This window comes from Microtus oregoni, unplaced genomic scaffold, assembly GCF_018167655.1.
Source record: "Microtus oregoni isolate MIOR12 unplaced genomic scaffold, Mior012 000020F_ref0000438, whole genome shotgun sequence".
Lineage (NCBI taxonomy): Eukaryota > Metazoa > Chordata > Mammalia > Rodentia > Cricetidae > Microtus > Microtus oregoni.
Genome location: NW_024543079.1, coordinates 8,339,176 through 8,356,489, shown reverse-complemented (window position 1 = coordinate 8,356,489; position 17,314 = coordinate 8,339,176). Strand labels below are relative to the sequence as shown.

Sequence of the window (17,314 nt, the reverse complement as noted above, 5' to 3'; positions counted from 1 at the left end):
ATGGGTTTCACTGTTCTCATTCATAAAATAAAAGTGGCCGTATACCTCTTAGTATTAATAGTACAATATACGTAAATTGCATTACATTATATTTTAGAAGTATAATGCATGTAAATTGCTCAGTTTTGTGCCTGGCTACTTGTAATCCACAAATATTTACAGAGCATCCATGATGCCCTGGATGCCAAGATTAAGAGTAGGCATAGGAAGATGAGCAAGACACATTTCCTGTCTGAAAGAATTTGTTAACCCCACCTGGGGTGCTGGATGACCTTAAGAGGCAGCAAGAGTGGTGGATTTAAGGGCTTATTATGTTAAGAATTCTTTCAGACACTTAGTGTGCATTAGCCAAACCATAACAGCTCCAGGAGTAGGTACCACTTTGCTTAGATGCTTTACAGTGTCTTGTTATGGAGATGCAGGCACAGGCCATCACACACAGTACTGCACGTGGCAGAGGGTCTGGTGAATATTTGCCATCATCTCCTTTCCTCTCTTCCTCCTGAACTCCGCCTGCAGTTGGGGATATCGGGCTTCAACACAAATGCACCTTTTCCTCTGTGCTTACGATGAAGGGCAAAGCAGAAAATCCATGGCAAACATCCAGACAGTGCAGAGGTTTCTACCTTTGAAATGTGGATGTGTCTCCACGACTGTGGAGAACACAAAGGGATGCTGTGTGGGAGATTTTCACACAGGGAGGGGCTGGGTCTGAGACATGCATAGTGTCTTCCCTGACTTCTTGGCGGACACAGACATTGTCAGGAAGGATGAGACGGCCTGAGCATTCAAGGTAGAAGAAGACATGCTGAGCTCAAGGACATACTGAAATAGAGAGGCGTAGGAAGGAGGGGAATACAGACTCTTTGGCCTTCAGGTCTGGACATCTACCTTCCTCCAATTCTAAATGCCCTTGACACAATACTTCATCTCCATTTAGGAGGATTCAATGCCACTTATGTTCAATGTGACTTTCTAGGTCAAAGCTGAAAATTTCCCGTCTCTGTAATAAGGGAAAGCTGATGCTGACCACTTGCTCTCTATTAGGGACCCTGCAGGCCAGCAATTGATTTTAAAAATAGTGGAAGCGAAGAGATGCATGCTTATACCAAGATATCCCATGCCAGGTTGCTGCTAGGAAGCCCCAAAGAACATGTCAACTGTCCCAGGCTTGACATTTCCCACCTCTTTCTCATGTCCGTGCCTTAGTTTCCCCATCTGTAAAATGGGAATGGTAAGAGGGTACTGTTCAATTCTCAAGCTTGGGTGGGAAGTGAAATAATTTGGCCAGATCTACATAGCAGGCATGGCAGGTGCTGCTGAGTCCAACTGTGTCTCTGGGACAACATTCATAATGGTAACATAACCCCTACTGCCACTAGGGACCCAGGTCTTCTCAGAAGGTGGCTGGGTTCTGGTTTATAGGAGGAGGAATCTTAAAGGAAGAAACAAAAGCCATGGGACAGTATGGAGAACAAATCCGGAGGTACAGCTGATTGCAGAATGGGAATGGAGGACTGACTCACCTGCAGTGGACCACTATGGGCCCGGCTTCTGGGGGGTTGAGGAACTTGACCTGGCGGACGAAGCCCAGAAGGCCTGTGGCATAGCAGGGAACACCATGGTCAGGCCAGCTGGTGAAGTGGAAGAGGCGGAGCTCCCGGATCTCGTGATAGCCTTTCTGAGGAGAGAAAGGGACTCTGTTCCTCCACCTGATGCCCTCATGTACCCCCTGAGCTCCATGGGGGAGTAGGGGCTGTGGTACTGAGGAATGGTCCTCTCTGCTGCATGGGGAAAGGAGGCCCTCGCTGGGTTAATGGGTGTTAGCTCACAAGAGCTCAGTTACTTCTGGAAATGTGAAACCAGTCATTTTTTGAAGAACCTTTTAAAAGTTAATTAACTTATTTATTTTTATGTATATGAGAACTTTGCTTGCATGTCTTGCAGACATTCAGAGCAATTCTTAGCTGGTGCTATGAAACATCAACTTTATTGTTCATCTCAAGTTAAGTGATACTCACCCAGGGCCATCTTTTCCTGGACATGCGCTAGGCACTAGGAAGGGATAATTTAAGCCACAGCTCCTGCCCCTGGAATAGCTCATGGCTCCACTGGGTGAGGAAGAGGGAGACTCCTATGTCGATCATCTGACCAGAGTGTACAAAGGAATTATCTAACAAGATTAGAGGGGAGGAGAAACCTGGGAAGGCTTCTTAGAAGAGGCCTCCTTGACTGAGGCCTGGGAATGCAGTAGTGAAAATAAAAGCTGGCATTTATATTAAGTATTGGTGATGTCCCAGTCACTCTTTTGACTTTATCCTGTGTGTTGTGGATTCTCTAGCAGCACTACTGGCCTCCACCCACTAGGTGTCAGTAACAAAACACCCTCTCTCAAGCTGTGATGTTCTGACACCTTCAGACAGGGACAGATACCCACCAGAAAACCAAATTGCCCTGGTTGAAATGCTGGCTAGATTCCCAGCCTGGAAAATGCTGGCTTCTTTTTGCCCACCACGCTATGTTCTTGACACTTGGCCAAGGATATTATTCCTCCCATGCTTTCCTTGACTGGAGCCTTTTCAGCCCCCAATTTTCTGCATTCTACAAGCCACTTCAGTTTTAGGGCTATGTAATGGTGCTTCTGTAGGTCCTCTCTCCATCCTTTGGTCCCTTATGGCTCTTATCACAATATATCCCTTAGTCTACTGTATTGTCTGTTGAAGTCTGTTTCTCTCGCTAATTGATGAATCCACTACATGACAATATCAACTCTGATTACCATTCTGTTTATCATGTCAAATGTGTGGCTGGGTACGAACCAGACCCTTGGTCTCCACTATCTGGATGAGTAGCCCCATCAACTGACTTGGAAGAGGGAGTACTCACAGAAAGGGAAACTTACCTTCTGGACTGTGAAGGTGCGAATGACATATTCTGCCAGGGGCTCTGTTTCAATTAGGGTGACTTTAATGTCTCCATAGACCTCTGTGTCATCTGGCCAGTATCGCACACACTTTACCTGTGGCCAAGTGAGAGACAGGGAAAGGATAGGGAAGAGAATGCATAAACAGTGCCAAACACGAGAAGTCAACTCCTTTGGTTTTCCCCATCCATATAAACCCAAGGGTGACTTTGGAGGCATTTCAGCCCATGGGGCGCTCAGTGGTCAGGGATCAGCAAACGACACTGGACCTAACTCACTGCCAGAGTCACTGGGGCCATTACAAATGACAGAGGTTTCTTCACTTACAGCTCCTGGTGGTTTTCTAGTGCATTGCTACCCTAAGCCATGAGAAAGAGCTAGATAAGACGGGAGGCGTATCATGCCCACGTAGCCGATGAATAATAGTACTGGAGATGGTGACGTGGTCATTTCCTACTGTGTCAGCACGGGGATGCTGAGCATTATTTTCTGAGCAAGGATGAGAAGTACCAGCGAGGAGGTAGAAGCAGAAGGGTTGAGGAGAGGGTCTTTATAAAGTGGTGGTCACTGGGGAGTGGAAGGAGAAAGGCTCTTTGCTGGGGAAGAGACAGACAGTCCTGAGCTCAAAGGGAAGATGTGCCACCGCTCTCTGCCCTAGCAGTGGGTACCTATGCTACCAGCAAGCAGTCCCCACGTTAGACTCTAAGTTCCACAGAGAGCAAAAGAAATCATGGTTTTCCCCCTTTAAAATAGCAAAAGTGTTATTACCATTCCGGGGGACGACGCACGGCCTAGCGTGGCATTTCCCACAGTGTGTTCCGCTGGGTGCTAATAGGTGTTAGGTAAACAAAACAAAACAAAACAAAAAAATAAAACAAAAACAAAAAACAAGAAACAAAACAAAACAAACACAAAAAGGTTTTGTGGTCAAATGAGTTTGGGAAATGCTGTTTCAACAAAGTTAAACAAGCTGCTTTGCTAAAACATGACTTAGATCCTCAGAAGCACTAATGCTGTTAAATATCTTAGGACTCTCCAACAGGGACAGAGGACACAGCATTTCCCAAACATATTTAACCATGGAACCCTCTGCTCACTAGCCAGCCTGCAGACTAGCATCCCATGGAACCCACTTAGGGAAACACGGAGAGCACACCAGGGTTTGCAGAATATTGCTTGATTCTAAGACTTTAGAGCTAAGACCCTCATGGAAAGCCTTAGATTCCTTTGGCTAATGAGAGCCGATACTTACCTTGTCTAGCACTGCCTGCTATAAGTGTTCTTTGACTTATTTGTATATATTGTTTTAATCTGATGTCACTATAACCTTAGATGGTATGCTCACCCACATTTTACAGATGAGGATTTAAACATGGGGAAACCAAGGAACCTGCTCAGAGTCAACAGCTGCCAAGGGATGGAGTGAGGACCACACCCAACTGTCTGTGTCATAACTAAGAACATCGCCTTGCACAATCATTGCGAGTGAATACACTGTAGTGTGTTAGTTGGCCATTCGCAGGAGTTACATTAAGAACCTTCTCCCCCTTGCAAGCCCAGTTTCAATCCACAGTCCACTGCCCCATCACGGGGAGAATTTGTTTCAGGATATGGAATGTGCTGGAGTTCTCAAACTCTGGGCTTCCTTTGCTTCCCTCTGGAGCTGCGGTCCCTGGGTGGAGGCAGCTGAACAGCAGGAGCTGTCTGAACAGTGGGTGCAGTCTGAACATGGGGTTACAAATACTAGGATGAGTGTCAAGAGTGAGAAGAGAGCTAATTGGTTCATGTCTTTACCCCTTGGCACCCACGCCTCATCTGTAAAATGGGGTAATAGGGCCAGATAGAGGTAAAAGCGCAAGGATAAAGTCACACTTGGCCCTGATCCTCTATTAAGGTCCATGCTCTTTCAGTACACTGTGACAGCCCTTTTCTTCTGCACCTCTGTGACCAGGACACTTTCTCCAGATCATCTATAAAAACTGACCTGACGACCACTCTTGTGTAGTTTGTCTACAGTATGGGAGTCCGTTGAGTCTAGATATTTGTACATTGGCTTTCTCCAGTGCAGCCCACCCATCCACCCACAGGCCACAGTTAATCAAAGAGGCAGAGGCGAGGTTGGAAACAGTGGTCCCATTTCTAAGCTCTGGCTAAGGACAACCTAGACCCATTCTAGATAGAACGGAGAGAGACAGAGGCCTGAACCCTGATGAGGTTTCAGGGTCAGGGGAGGAAGAGCAGGCTGGAGAGGGTGAGATGCTGCTGGGAGAAGACAGATGAAGAGAGATGTGGAGCCTGGGTTTGTCAACACCAAGGCAGTGATGCTGACAGTTTCCCTGGTGGAATGGAGAGACCTGCCATGTTGAGGTGGATAGAGGAGACCCGAGAGGAGACACAAAGCCTCTGAGTCCTTGAGATGCAGCAGAAACACGAGAACAGGGAAGGTACCTTTGTTTGGCTTTAAAAATGTTTCTAATAGTGTTTTAGTCCTTAACTTTGCTATTTGACAATTTTGTACACAAATATGATTTATTCAGATTACTCTCCCTCCCCTGCCTTTCTATTACTGCTATCAGTCCTCCCCCATCCCGCCCCTCCCTTTAGCAGGCTCATGGTTTTAGTTTTTGTTTTGTGACTCATTTGGTGGTGGTTTTTGTCCTTCTGAGATGGAAATTACTGAGCATATTCACATGCTGAGGTGAAATAATTCAGCAATGAAGAAGAGTCTTCTTATATTTCAAATGAAAAGGGAATATGAGAAAATCTCTGAGCCTTGTTGGGTTGCGCCTGAGGATATTAATACGTCTGATCTGCCCTGCCTGGTTCCTTTCCTCCTAACGATATATCCTAGTGACAGGTCCCTGCAGCCTCCCTTCAGAGCTGAATGTGTCACTTCCTTGCTTCTCGGGGACTTTTGGTTGCTTTCCTGCCCCGTCCCTCTGGCTTCTTTGCTAGTACAAGTTCATTCTCTTCTTTTAGGCAAGGCCAGGAAAAAGAATGTTGGGCTAAAAGACGAGGAAGGGAGGTGAACAAGGAAGGGCTTGCAGTGACCTCTCAGAGGGTCACCTATCAAGGGCAGAAACTTAGTGTTTGTCATGTTGGGCTTGGTCATAACAAATGGCCAGTATCCAGCCTTTTGGAATCAATAGAAACAGCCCTTTTCTCACGGCTACACCTGAGAGCAGAAGGGAACATTGTGAATATGGCTGCAGATACGAGTAAGTTTATAGGTTTGGGATGTGTTGGTGAGAGAGTTCCCGCCCGATGGCTTTAATTTCCTCAAAATGCATGAGATGACGTTATCAGTGGAGAGAGAGGATAGAAATGGGATGGGAGACTTGAAGGAGTAGAACACTGCTCATATGTGAAATAGAGTAAGGAATCTCCCATCCCTATAGGCTGCCATAAAGGTGCGGTACTGCTTAGGAAGCTGGTGGCAAAGCGCAGACAGCAGGCACCCCAGGGTGTATCTCCACCACCCTCTGCCCACACGACTGAAGGAGACGCTTACCCTGCCCACTTCCACGAGGTTTGTGACCATGACGATGCTAGCAGAGTTTTCCTGCCAGATCATTCTCCAAAAGTCCTTCACAGTCTCTTGCATTGGACCTGGCAACAGAGAAGACGATGGGGTTAGAGGCTGTGGGTACAAGTGGATGCTGAGTGGTTTGCCTCTCGACTGTTTAATCAGGGTTCAACCTAGGTGGGCAAGAGTGATGCTGGGGGACCTAAGTGAAACACCAGGGAGTTAAGACTGAGGCTGGAGGTGTGAATTTGTTGGGGGCAGAGCAGAGCACAGATAAGAGAAAAAAAACCCCACTTTTCTGGTATCTGTGGTCTGCAGCATCCGCCTCACCCTTGCCCTCACCCTCATGCTCAGCCCAGCAGCTCCACTTTTTCCGGATCCACTACTTTATCTGGACTATCGTGTCCAAGGCAGGTGGGGTTGCAGAGATTAGACAGTGGGATCTCGATGAGAGATGCAGGGAGCCAGGGTAGGGAGGGTAGAGCTGCCAAAAGCAAGAGGGTCCTGAGTTCTGAGCTTGACAAATGTCGGAGACAATAATCTGAAGTTTGACCAGGAAGGAGAGGATTAAAGCACAGAAAGTACAAAAGAAAGAAAAAAAAGGAACAGGGTGGAAAAACCAAGGAATAGGAGATAGGATATGACAGTCCAAAGCAATTTCCTAGGAAACAATTCTTAATATCCTGGGTCTTTATCAATTTTAAAATTACAAAAGCAATTCATGCATTTGAAAGAAAATTTGAATAGCATTTTTCTGTGTTTTGCTTGTACATATACATTTTCTGCAATAAGCACCAGGTTTATTATAAGTCTATTTTCATATCATCAAAAATAATATATTTCAAAGCTACAGCCCTTTCTACAACATGGAGATGCCATACGTTATTTAACAACCTGTCTGCTATTGGGCATTTAGGATTTTTTCACTTTTTCCTATTGCAGATGACACGATAACATTGTGAAGAATGCTTTTGATATGTGTCAAGGTCCACACATATAATTATCTGCAGGACTTCCCCCAGGAGGCTGCAAAAGGCATCATTATTTTTAAACCTTCTGATAGCATACTGCCACACTGCTTCCCGGGGCAATGGGCTGCATCTCTCTTGTGGACTTGCACTCACTGGAGGGATGGGAATGTCTTCTGGGTACCCACTGAGGCTTTTCTCTGGTCACCCCACACGTGGTCCCTTCCCTCTGAATAATATTTCCTAGTGACAACCATTTCTGCTGAAAGTCTAGGTCAAACATGTCCTCTCCTTGCTCTTCAAAGACTGGTGGAGGCTCTGCTGCCCTGTCTCTCTGGCTTCCCTGTCTGCAAAAGTTAATCCCCTTCCTTCAGGAGAAGCCAGACCATTTAGTGGACAAAGAGTGTTGGGATAACAGAGAGAGGAAGAGTAGATAATAAGGCTTACCCTGATTTTAAAAAATCCCTCTTCCTAGATAACCTTGAAGTCACTCCAAGACACTTACCTTGGGTTGCAATGTAGTGCCGGGGACGGTGGTACCCCTGGAAAATAGGAAGAAAACACAACCAAGGGTTTCCATTCAAAGCTTGGAAACAGCATAATATTAAGACACATCTCTGTCTAGCTACCTGGTGGTCTCATAGGCAAAATGGGAATTGCTGTAGGAAGTCCTACAGCTTGTGGTTACCCGCATACTGGGGTGTGGCCTCTTATACTATATATGCTGATGCAGAGCCTGTGTCAGCCCCTTCTTCCCCGGCCTCTCTGTTAGGGTTGCTGCAGAGGTGAGTCCTCCCATGTTAGTAACTGAGCTCTCCTCCATGAGCAAACAGATGGAAAGGCACATCTGTAATTCCAAGTCAAGATGGACAGGGCTATGCAGGCTGGATAGGAGACTTAGATTCTGGGGTCTTTTGAGTAGGTTTGGGAACAGAAAATAGCTCCCCAGAATTCAGAATGATGAGGTTTCTTGTGTCTACTCTCTTCTGCCATCTCCCTCATCAGCTGTTCTCAAAGTCTTTGCTGGCCTGGACCATAGCTTCAACCTCCTGGTGTCCTCCAAGAACCCATTTTTACTCCTGAAGCTCATAAGCTTCCTGCAGCAGGGGCCGTCTCAGGATGCACCCAAGTTGGTCAGGTTTTTGTTTTTATCTGAGTCTGCAGTGACTCTGCATTACTTGCATGGCAATGTCTAAATGCTTCATCTTATAGTAACTACACAATAGCATCCTCATCTTGAACTTTTTCCCCAGCCCTCTTGTTGTGTCTGCTCCCGCAATATACTCATCTTGTGTTTCAGCCTCAGTACCAAGGACTTTAGACATGGGCTCTTCTGTGATACAGAGGTAACTCCTTCCTCATGAGTCTCCTTTCCCCTTGAGAGATTCCACAGGGCTTCACAGAGACCCAGTGAACACAGGCACATAAACAGCAGCACTAAGAACTTTTATCCTTTTCTTCTCCTGGGTCATGAGACACACAGCGTGGAGCGAGGTGTAGCTTTCTGCACAGGCTGGTCAGTGGGATGCATGCATGGGTCTGGTTTTGCATTGGCTAAGACCTTGGAAGAAACTGGGTTTGAAAGATTTCAAATGTACTTGAAATTAATGGCAGAAAATTCTGGGCAAGAAACTCACACATCCATTGTGAGGCTGGCCTGCCGAGGCTCTATTTCGTGCTTTCATTTGTTTACACAATCATTTCAGATTTGACCAGCAAGCATCAAAGGGGCACATTCTGCTATGCACAATGCATGGCAACCCAACAGTGAGCCAGCCAGATGTAGGCTCTGCTTTGGAGCAGCTCATAGACATCTACAAGCTGGGTTACGAAACTCCAAGGGAAGATGGGGGGCTCCGTAGAGCACCCATGGGAACTGACTCAGCTATAGACCAGAGGAATGTTTTCTGATGAGGTGGTGGTTTAATTAGCTTCTAGGCTGGGCCTCTTGATATTCCTGAAATCCCACATCATGCCATCAGTAGTCTGTCTATTCTTCCCACTAATGTCCCCATTGCCCATGGACTTATAGCTTTTCTTCAGAAGTAGTGGTCACATTTCTGTCCAGAAGGCTTAGCACCAGGCGACTGTCTGCTTCCCTCTCCTACTCCTGATTTATTTTTTTGTTCTTCTATTTTGTGTGCATGTGTTCGTGTATGCATGCACATGTATGTGGAGGTATCAGTGCATGTGTGATCAGTGCATGTGCGTAAATATGTGTGAAAGCCAGAAGTCGATGTCAGATGTCTTTGTGAATCACTCTTTTTAGTGAACCTGGCGATTGTTGACTTGACTAGACCGCCTGGCCAGGAAGCCCCTGGGGACCCACTGAATGCCCGTGTGCCACATGCCTGCCCCCATGCCGCATCTGGGCAAAAAGACCTGATCTAGACTCAAGAAACTCACAGAGTTCCCAAAGAGGAAAATTTTAAACCATGAGAGCGATTCCTTAGCAATGGAGATAAAAGGAAATGTGTTGCTCAATTGGGTCTCCTCTGGGGATTTGCCAAGAGCTAGTGAAGAAAACTTCTTAACCTTAAAAGAACTCCCAGTTCATTTAAGTCCCACCTACACAGCACACAGACTGACTGCAAACCAGCGCTGGGCCTGCCTCCATCTGTCCGTGAGCAATGGGAAAGAGGTTTGCAACCAAAACGCATTTATCTCACTCTACACTCCTGCATCTGTTACTTACTGGGGACCCAGATATGATATTTATTTCCAGGCTGGTAATTTATAACAGATTCAAGTGGCTAATACATTTTCGGGTGTGCAAACAAACAGGCCAGTGGGCTGGTTCAGAGGGCAGCATACCGCGGCCTCCAGAGGCTCGGGCAAGGTTGACCTCATCCAGCTCATTATCCAAATAGAGTCATTCTAATGAATTGTCAAGATTCAATTATAGAGAAGGTCCTCTAACTTGGATGACTAGCTCTTTCTTGTCTTTGGGCTGTGCTGAAGAGTAGGACAAAGCGGTGAAGACGAGATAGCTTCCCCCACTCCATTGTTGGTTTTCAGGGATCCCCAGGAGATCACAGAGTATAGTTCTACGGAGGCCTCAGGTAGGCTCACAATTGTGATTATCCTGCTACCTGCCCCATCATGATTAACACTCTAAGAGTGTGCTTTTATGTTTGGTGTCTTTTTGTCTCGCCTCTTTCCCCATTGTCTTTTCCACACTCGCTCTGTAGCAATGAAAGGGGACAAAATAAACCATAGAGCAGGCTCCCATGTCCTCAGGCATTCAGAGGGCATTTTCTAAGTAGGAGGGGAAGGGGAAAGCTAAGAGGCCAATGGGAAGTTGGGGCATATGCCCTTCTAGGTTCTTCCTTGCTGCATTAGCAGGGGTTAGCTTCTCCTTGGCAAGAGCAAGACAGTCCTCTCCTTACAGTAATGCTATTACTTTTATACCCATTCTCTTATCCAGCCACTGAACTTGATCGCTTTGCCTTCTCTAGCTACAGGCTACTCCACACAATCTGGTTGGTTAGTCCATCTCAGGATATATCCAGGCACTTGTTAAACTCTACCCGGTTAAGACCTGTGAGCCAGCTTGTTTCCTCTTGGAACCCTGATACTCTACGGCAGTTATCCTGAGCTACAAAGGTAGCCATCAGAAAGGCCTGTATACAACAGGCCCAACAAGGATGAGATTCACGACTGCAGTCTCATTAGTCCTGATGCTAATCACTGAGATGCCAGCTCAGGGCCTGACACTGCCCATTAGGACAGCATGCGGTAGGGACATTTGGCCTGTCTGTACAGTCAACTTCTTACACAGAAAGGGAGGGGGCTCTTCTGTGTTCCAGCTCTGCAGAGAATTAAAGTCTAGCTGTGTGACCTAGGGCAGTGCTCTTAAGCCCCAATCCCTGGTCTTTTAGAGGCTTGCAAAAGACTTTGTAATGACAGAACAGGACAGCGCTGATTAGTGCTGGCACTGTACAGAGTCATGTGCATTCAAAGCAGTTTCATTTGCTGTCTATATTACATGGAGATTTCTCAGTTCTACATGTACGCAGACATTCACTCTACTGCAGATTGAGTAAGTAGCTGGAAAAATCATTTCGATGGGGGTTTCCATTTAGCTATTAAATGCCAGATAAATATGTCCACCTGGGCACACAAGACTATGTATATGCTGTATCCTTACGACTGTCATGGCCACCTGACCACAGTCAAGGTGGGGAAGGAAAGAAAGAAACTAGTCCAGCCCGTATCAATAAGTGCTAAATGAGTGTCCACTAGATGCACGCTGTGGATGGCGTTAGGAGTAGATGAAGGACCAGGGGTAAAAAGAGTACTGAGCTGGGACATTCAGCTATGGTTCATACCCAGGTTGTGCCACATCTCTATGACATTGGACCAGTTATTCAATTACCCCAGGTCTCCATTTCCCCATCTGCAAAGTGGGAGTGATAAGAACTACATTGAAGTGTCACCAAGAAGTCTTAGTAAGTTGACTCGCTTCAAGCATACATCGTAGGGCCAGGAGTGACCCATTTAGAACCTACTACCACTGTCATTGATTATTATTACTGGAAGAAACAGAGTTTGGCACTCTTGATTCAAAGTCTAGCTCCCCCCTCTGACTTCCTTGGGTGGGATTCTGGGTACATTTCATAACCTTGAGAGTCCCACCTTACTCATCTGGCTATGGGTCCTAGAGGCATTCATCTAGCTAGGCTGAGGTACTACTTAAGGTGACACACTTGTACACGAGGAGGGATCATTCATTCTTAGGTAGCCACAACCCTTTCTTGTCTAGTTGGTTCTTTGTTACTTTCTAAGGCAGGACTGAGCTGTCATCGCCTTCAAACTTTCATTGGACTCCCTCTTGAGGCTTTGCTCTAACAGCCCCTGTTCCAGGAAAGAATCTTTTCTCATCTGACCCCTCTTACCAGACAGAATCCTTGTCTGATAGGTCAGTATTTCTAGCACACAGTGGGACGTCTTCTTGGTATTTGTGATATGACTACTAGAATGGAAAGCTAATGACATGGCCAATGGATGCTTAGAGCAACCCACTCTTGCTGGAGACGAGCTGCTCAGAATTGGATTGCTCCCTTTGAAGTCATCTGGGGGGCTACAGACACAGAGACTAGCTTCTTTATCTCCACTGAAGCTCTAGCCCCGGGTCTTGGTCACACAGCAGGTCCTTTGTTACGCAGGGTCAGGTAGGAAAGTGGAAACCACTCTGGGCATCACGAACTGAGGGGCTTCAACATGGAGAACTGATTTGAAAGGTTCTAGGGAAGCGTGATGGCACAGAGGAACCATAGGTCAACCTCAAGATCAGCAGCCCACAGAGCCCGTAGCTCAGTTGTTCTTTACCTTCTCAATGCTGTGGCCCTTCAATGTAGGTCCTGATGTTTGGGTGACCCCCAGCCATAAAGTTATTTCTGTTGCCACTTCATAACTGTAATTTTGCTACTGTTATGAATTGTAATATAAATATCTGTGTTTTCTAATGGCCTTAGGCGACCTGTGTGAAAGAGTCATTTGACCCCTCAAAGGGCTCAAGACCCACAGGTTGAGGACACTGTCCTAGAGGAACAATGGAAAACAGAAATCATAAGAACTGGGGATCTGAGATGGCCTGGAAGGAATTAGAACTCAAACCGAGGGAAACTGGAGATGCAGATGAAAGGTTGCCATGGAGGAACTGCTATCCAGGCAGGAAGAGAGCAGAGACACCCTGGTTGCTTTCTTTCTGCCATCCCTGGGGATTCTATCAATCCCTGTTTCCTCCTTCCCTGAACACTATACCCATGCTCACAAGTGCACAATCACTACCATCTACAAAGCAAAGGAGAGCAGAGAATATCAAAGAATAACTGGGGGCAAACAAATGGCCATGCTGGGCTGAGTGGATATTTAGGAATGTGATTTTGCTGGGTATTTCCATTCACATAACAAAGGCCAGATAGTGCTAGCAACTTAGGCTTCTAAGCTTCTATGTGGGTACTCTCCCTTAGGACAGTCACATCTACCTAGCCATAATCAAGGGAAAGGAGAAAAGGAAGGAACCAATCTAGCCTGGATTGGCATCTGCTGGCTGAGTGTTCACCCAGTGTAAAGTGTGAAGTAGTTATCAGGTTTAAGGTTCAATAAATGTTTGTTAAACTAATGAATCTACTGATCTTGGGGTGGGGTGGGTTGGGGGTAAGGGGAGATGGGGAGAGAAAAGTTAGAAGGGAAGGAGGTCGGGCCTTGGGAAAGCAGGAGGATTGGGATAAAGGAAGGTTGGACAGGGGAGCACGGAACCACAATTCTTAGTTAAGGGAACCACTTTAGGGTTGGCAAGAGACCTGACCCTAGAGGGGCTCCCAGGTGCCCAAGCTGAGGTCCCCAGTTAGTTCCTTGGGCAGTTGAGAATAGGGAACCTGAAATGACCCTATCCTTGAGCAATACTGACGAATATCTTGCATATCATCATAGAACCTTCATCTGGTGATGGATGGAGATAGAGACAGAGACCCACACTGGAGCACTGGACTGAGCTCCCAAAGTCCCAATGAGGAGCAGAAGGAGGGAGAACATGAGCAAAGAAGTCGGGACCACGAGGGATGCACCCACCCACTGAGACAGTGGAGCTGATCTATTGAGAGCTCACCAAGACCAGCTGGACTGTGACTGAAAAAGCATGGGATAAAACTGGACTCTCTGAACATGGCGAATTATGAGGGCTGATGAGACGCAAAGGACAATGGCACGGGGGTTTGATCCTACGTAATGTGATGGCTTTGTGGGAGCCCAGCCAGTTTGGATGTTCACCTTCCTAGATATGGACGGAGGTGGGAGGTCCTAGGTCTTACCACAGGGCAGAAAACCCTGACTGCTCTTTGGACTGGAGAGGGAGGGGGAAAGGAGTGGGGAGAAGGGGAGAAGGGTGGGAGGAGGGGCGTGGGGGGGGAGGAGGGGGAGGGAAATGGAAGGCTGGGAGGAGGTGGAAACTTGTTTTTTTTTTTTCCTTTTCTCAATAAAAAAAAAATTCACGAAACTTGCTATTGTACTTCATAGCTGGTCTATCAATACACTCAGGCATCTGAGGGATCAGTGGGAAACTGAGTCTTTCTTCAAGGCCTCTGGGCTCTGAGCTGAGTCCTTGAGAAGTCAGCTTGGGTCAGTGATGCCGGGCTATCCACTTGGCAATAGTGGTCATACTTCCTCCTTCGTAGAGTCTCTCACTTCTGTGCACGCCGTTCTTGGCTCCTCTTTGAACCGAGTCCCTTTCTCAGCAGTGTCTGAAATGTGGTGGCAGCCTCCCTCCTACTTGGCTGTGTATTAATTCCAGGCTCTCTTTTCTGGGCTTTCCCTTTCCTCCAGGAGCAGAAGAATTGTAGAGCTCAGTGCTGAATGGGACCGCCCATATTCAGACACCTTCAATAGCTTTCTCTTTCCTTCAGGGCTCAACCTCCTAAGTCATCAAGGATCCAGGGCCAACCCCATTTTCCAGTACTGCCACTATCCTGTTCCCACTGCCCTCAGACAGAGATGATATGTCTTTCTTTCCAAACTCTTCTTTCTTCCTCTTGGCGAGAGCAGTTCCCTAACCAAAGGTGCATCCTCTCTCGCTTTGAGTTTGAATTTCACTTGCACCTGAAGCTTTGACTCACACAATTTTCTGCATCTCTGATTGAAGAAGTGATGTTTCCCATTCCTGAATCCTGAAAGTATTTTATCTGAACCTATAATAGTCAGCAAGCTCTAGTTTACCCTAGTTTACCACAGATGAGCACAGCTTCTCTTTTCTAATGTTTTTGAGGGTGGAGACCCTGACATTTTTAGTTTTATGGCCCTCATAATATCTAGCACATAGTGAGTATTTTAAACATTTTGTTGCATCGATGGTTGTATCTTCAAATGAATGACTGAGTAGACAGACACATACACATTAATGCATGGATTGAATGAATAAGATCAGCCGTTTCCCTGGAGTTGCAAAGAACAGATGACTCTAGTCTGCTTGAAAGCAGCTGTAGCTCTGGGTGGATAATCAACTTGTGCCATACAAACTAGGAAAATGACACACAGCTCTGGACATGTTCCGGCTACCTTCTGATGGACAGGTTAAAGACAGCCTCTCAATTAGATCTCGAGTCTGAACAGTCAACTCTAGCCCATAGCTACTTAGCCCAATCAAGATACTCACATCGATGTAGTTGGCATTGATGTAGTCAGAGTGGGGGTCTCCATCCAGCACCAACAGCCTCACCCGGGAGTGGTCATCTGGAGAGAGAACAAATAGCAGGAAGTGGTGGATGAGAAGCTGTGAAAGGAGGGGTCAGTTGTTGTCTTCTGTAGAACTGTCACTCATCAGGGACTCTGCCTCTTTCTCACAGTTATATGTTGTTTATAAATGAGGAAACAGAGGTACAGAGAGGTAATGAATCTGACAAAGGACCCATTTTCTACTTTCTGTTTTGATTATGATTTCACCATTACCTGAGCAGGTGTATCCCCAGCTCCTAAGTCTTAGTGATTTCATCATTAATATCGGGATAGAAATACCTGCTTCATGGAATGAGAGACTGATATCTGTGCCCAGACCATAAGGTCATGGAGTCTGAATCAATATGCTTCCTTTCTATGCTTGTTTAAAAACAGCAAGTTTACCCATTTCCCCATGAACACAAACTACTTTATGTTTGTCTCTTGGAGCACTGATGCACACAGAATGTCGGCAGTGTCTTGTTATCAATACTCTCATTAAACTGAGGACTGGATCATCAGAAAAGGGGTCATCAATAACTAAAAATCATGTTACCGAGGATGCCTTTTCAAACACAGTCTAGACATAAACAATAAGATGTTCGGGCTTTAGTCAATAACATGCTTGCTTCAAATAACACTTTAAATGGTACATCAGAAAAAGCTGGATAATCCTTTGCAATTAATTAATGTCAATTCTGACATGCTAATTTACACACACTAGGGAACATCTTGGTTGGGTCTGGTGAGAACCCCCAGTCTGCTACCTGGGTCACTGTGCACCTGCCATTGCATACATTACCCCCATTATACTCCAGGGCAGAGATGGGGTTCACAATCGGTGGGATAGAGAGGTGTGGGCATCCTAGGGCCTCATAGGGTTAAGGAGGGAAAACAGCTTTTCCTTGTAGACTTTTATAGTACTCTTCAGTTTCTAAGCACATTTGCTGGCACTGACTTGAGTTTCTTGCGATGGGGCATTGATGGTTCTGTGTTTCATCCCTTACAGCCTTATGGGAGTAGCACACAGCAGGAGCTCAGTGGGTACTTGGTGAGTGGATGAGTGGATGAGTGAATGGCCCCATTGGGTGCTCTCAGTGATCTCATGAGCGAGGCAGAATGGTTCCATTAGTCCTTGTAACAAACGAGCAAACTGAGGTTCATAAAAATTGGCCATATGACTAGTGAATGGTGTGACATAGACAGTCTGGGCCTATTAACTTCAAGTTCGTATGTTCCTACTTCCAAAAAGCTCCAAGTAGGAGATTAGAAACCATATAAGTATTCACAGCGGAGGATGGCTACAGAAGTTGTTGGTTGAGTGATGGAAGGAATATTTAAGAAGTGAGATAATTTAGAAAAACAACAAAGAGAGGCTACTTTAATAGACTGGAAGAAGAGAAAGATGGGGTGGCCTTCTCAGAACTCTAGATTTGGAGTCAAGTAGAACTGGAGCCACCATGGGTGTCTTTGGCAGGAGCTGGACTCAAGTGGGAGAGTTCCTGATTGCAAGGACTTTGCAGAGATCAGCTCCTTGTAATGTAACATCAACTGGAAGGTCAAGGATGGATCCAGCTTTGGGCAAACAGGCCCTGGACTAGTATAAGGCACCACTAATATCTATTAACTCGGAATCAATCATGAGTATCAACAGGCAGCAGGTGCCATGCTTGGATAATGCATTAT

At 46.2% G+C, this 17,314-nt stretch overlaps 1 protein-coding gene across 13 annotated transcripts in view; it reads right to left on the bottom strand.

Annotated features, from left to right (window-relative positions):
• The window catches only part of Ptprt (protein tyrosine phosphatase receptor type T), a 1,081,821-nt gene that overhangs the window by 37,458 nt on the left and 1,027,049 nt on the right, over positions 1 to 17,314 (bottom strand). For 8 of the 13 annotated variants that reach the window (XR_005976047.1, XM_041670836.1, XM_041670837.1 and 5 more), the window contains 6 exons: positions 15,570 to 15,646; positions 7,923 to 7,959; positions 6,435 to 6,532; positions 3,692 to 3,751; positions 2,903 to 3,019; positions 1,527 to 1,681 (listed from right to left, as the gene is read on the bottom strand). Coding sequence is in view for 12 of the 13 variants with exons in the window: in XM_041670836.1 (XP_041526770.1) it covers positions 1,527 to 1,681; positions 2,903 to 3,019; positions 3,692 to 3,751; positions 6,435 to 6,532; positions 7,923 to 7,959; positions 15,570 to 15,646 (544 nt within the window). In the remaining variant the exon portion in view is untranslated. The remainder of the gene's footprint in view (positions 1 to 1,526; positions 1,682 to 2,902; positions 3,020 to 3,691; positions 3,752 to 6,434; positions 6,533 to 7,922; positions 7,960 to 15,569; positions 15,647 to 17,314) is intronic. The other 5 variants (XM_041670844.1, XM_041670845.1, XM_041670846.1 and 2 more) reach the window with 1 other exon arrangement.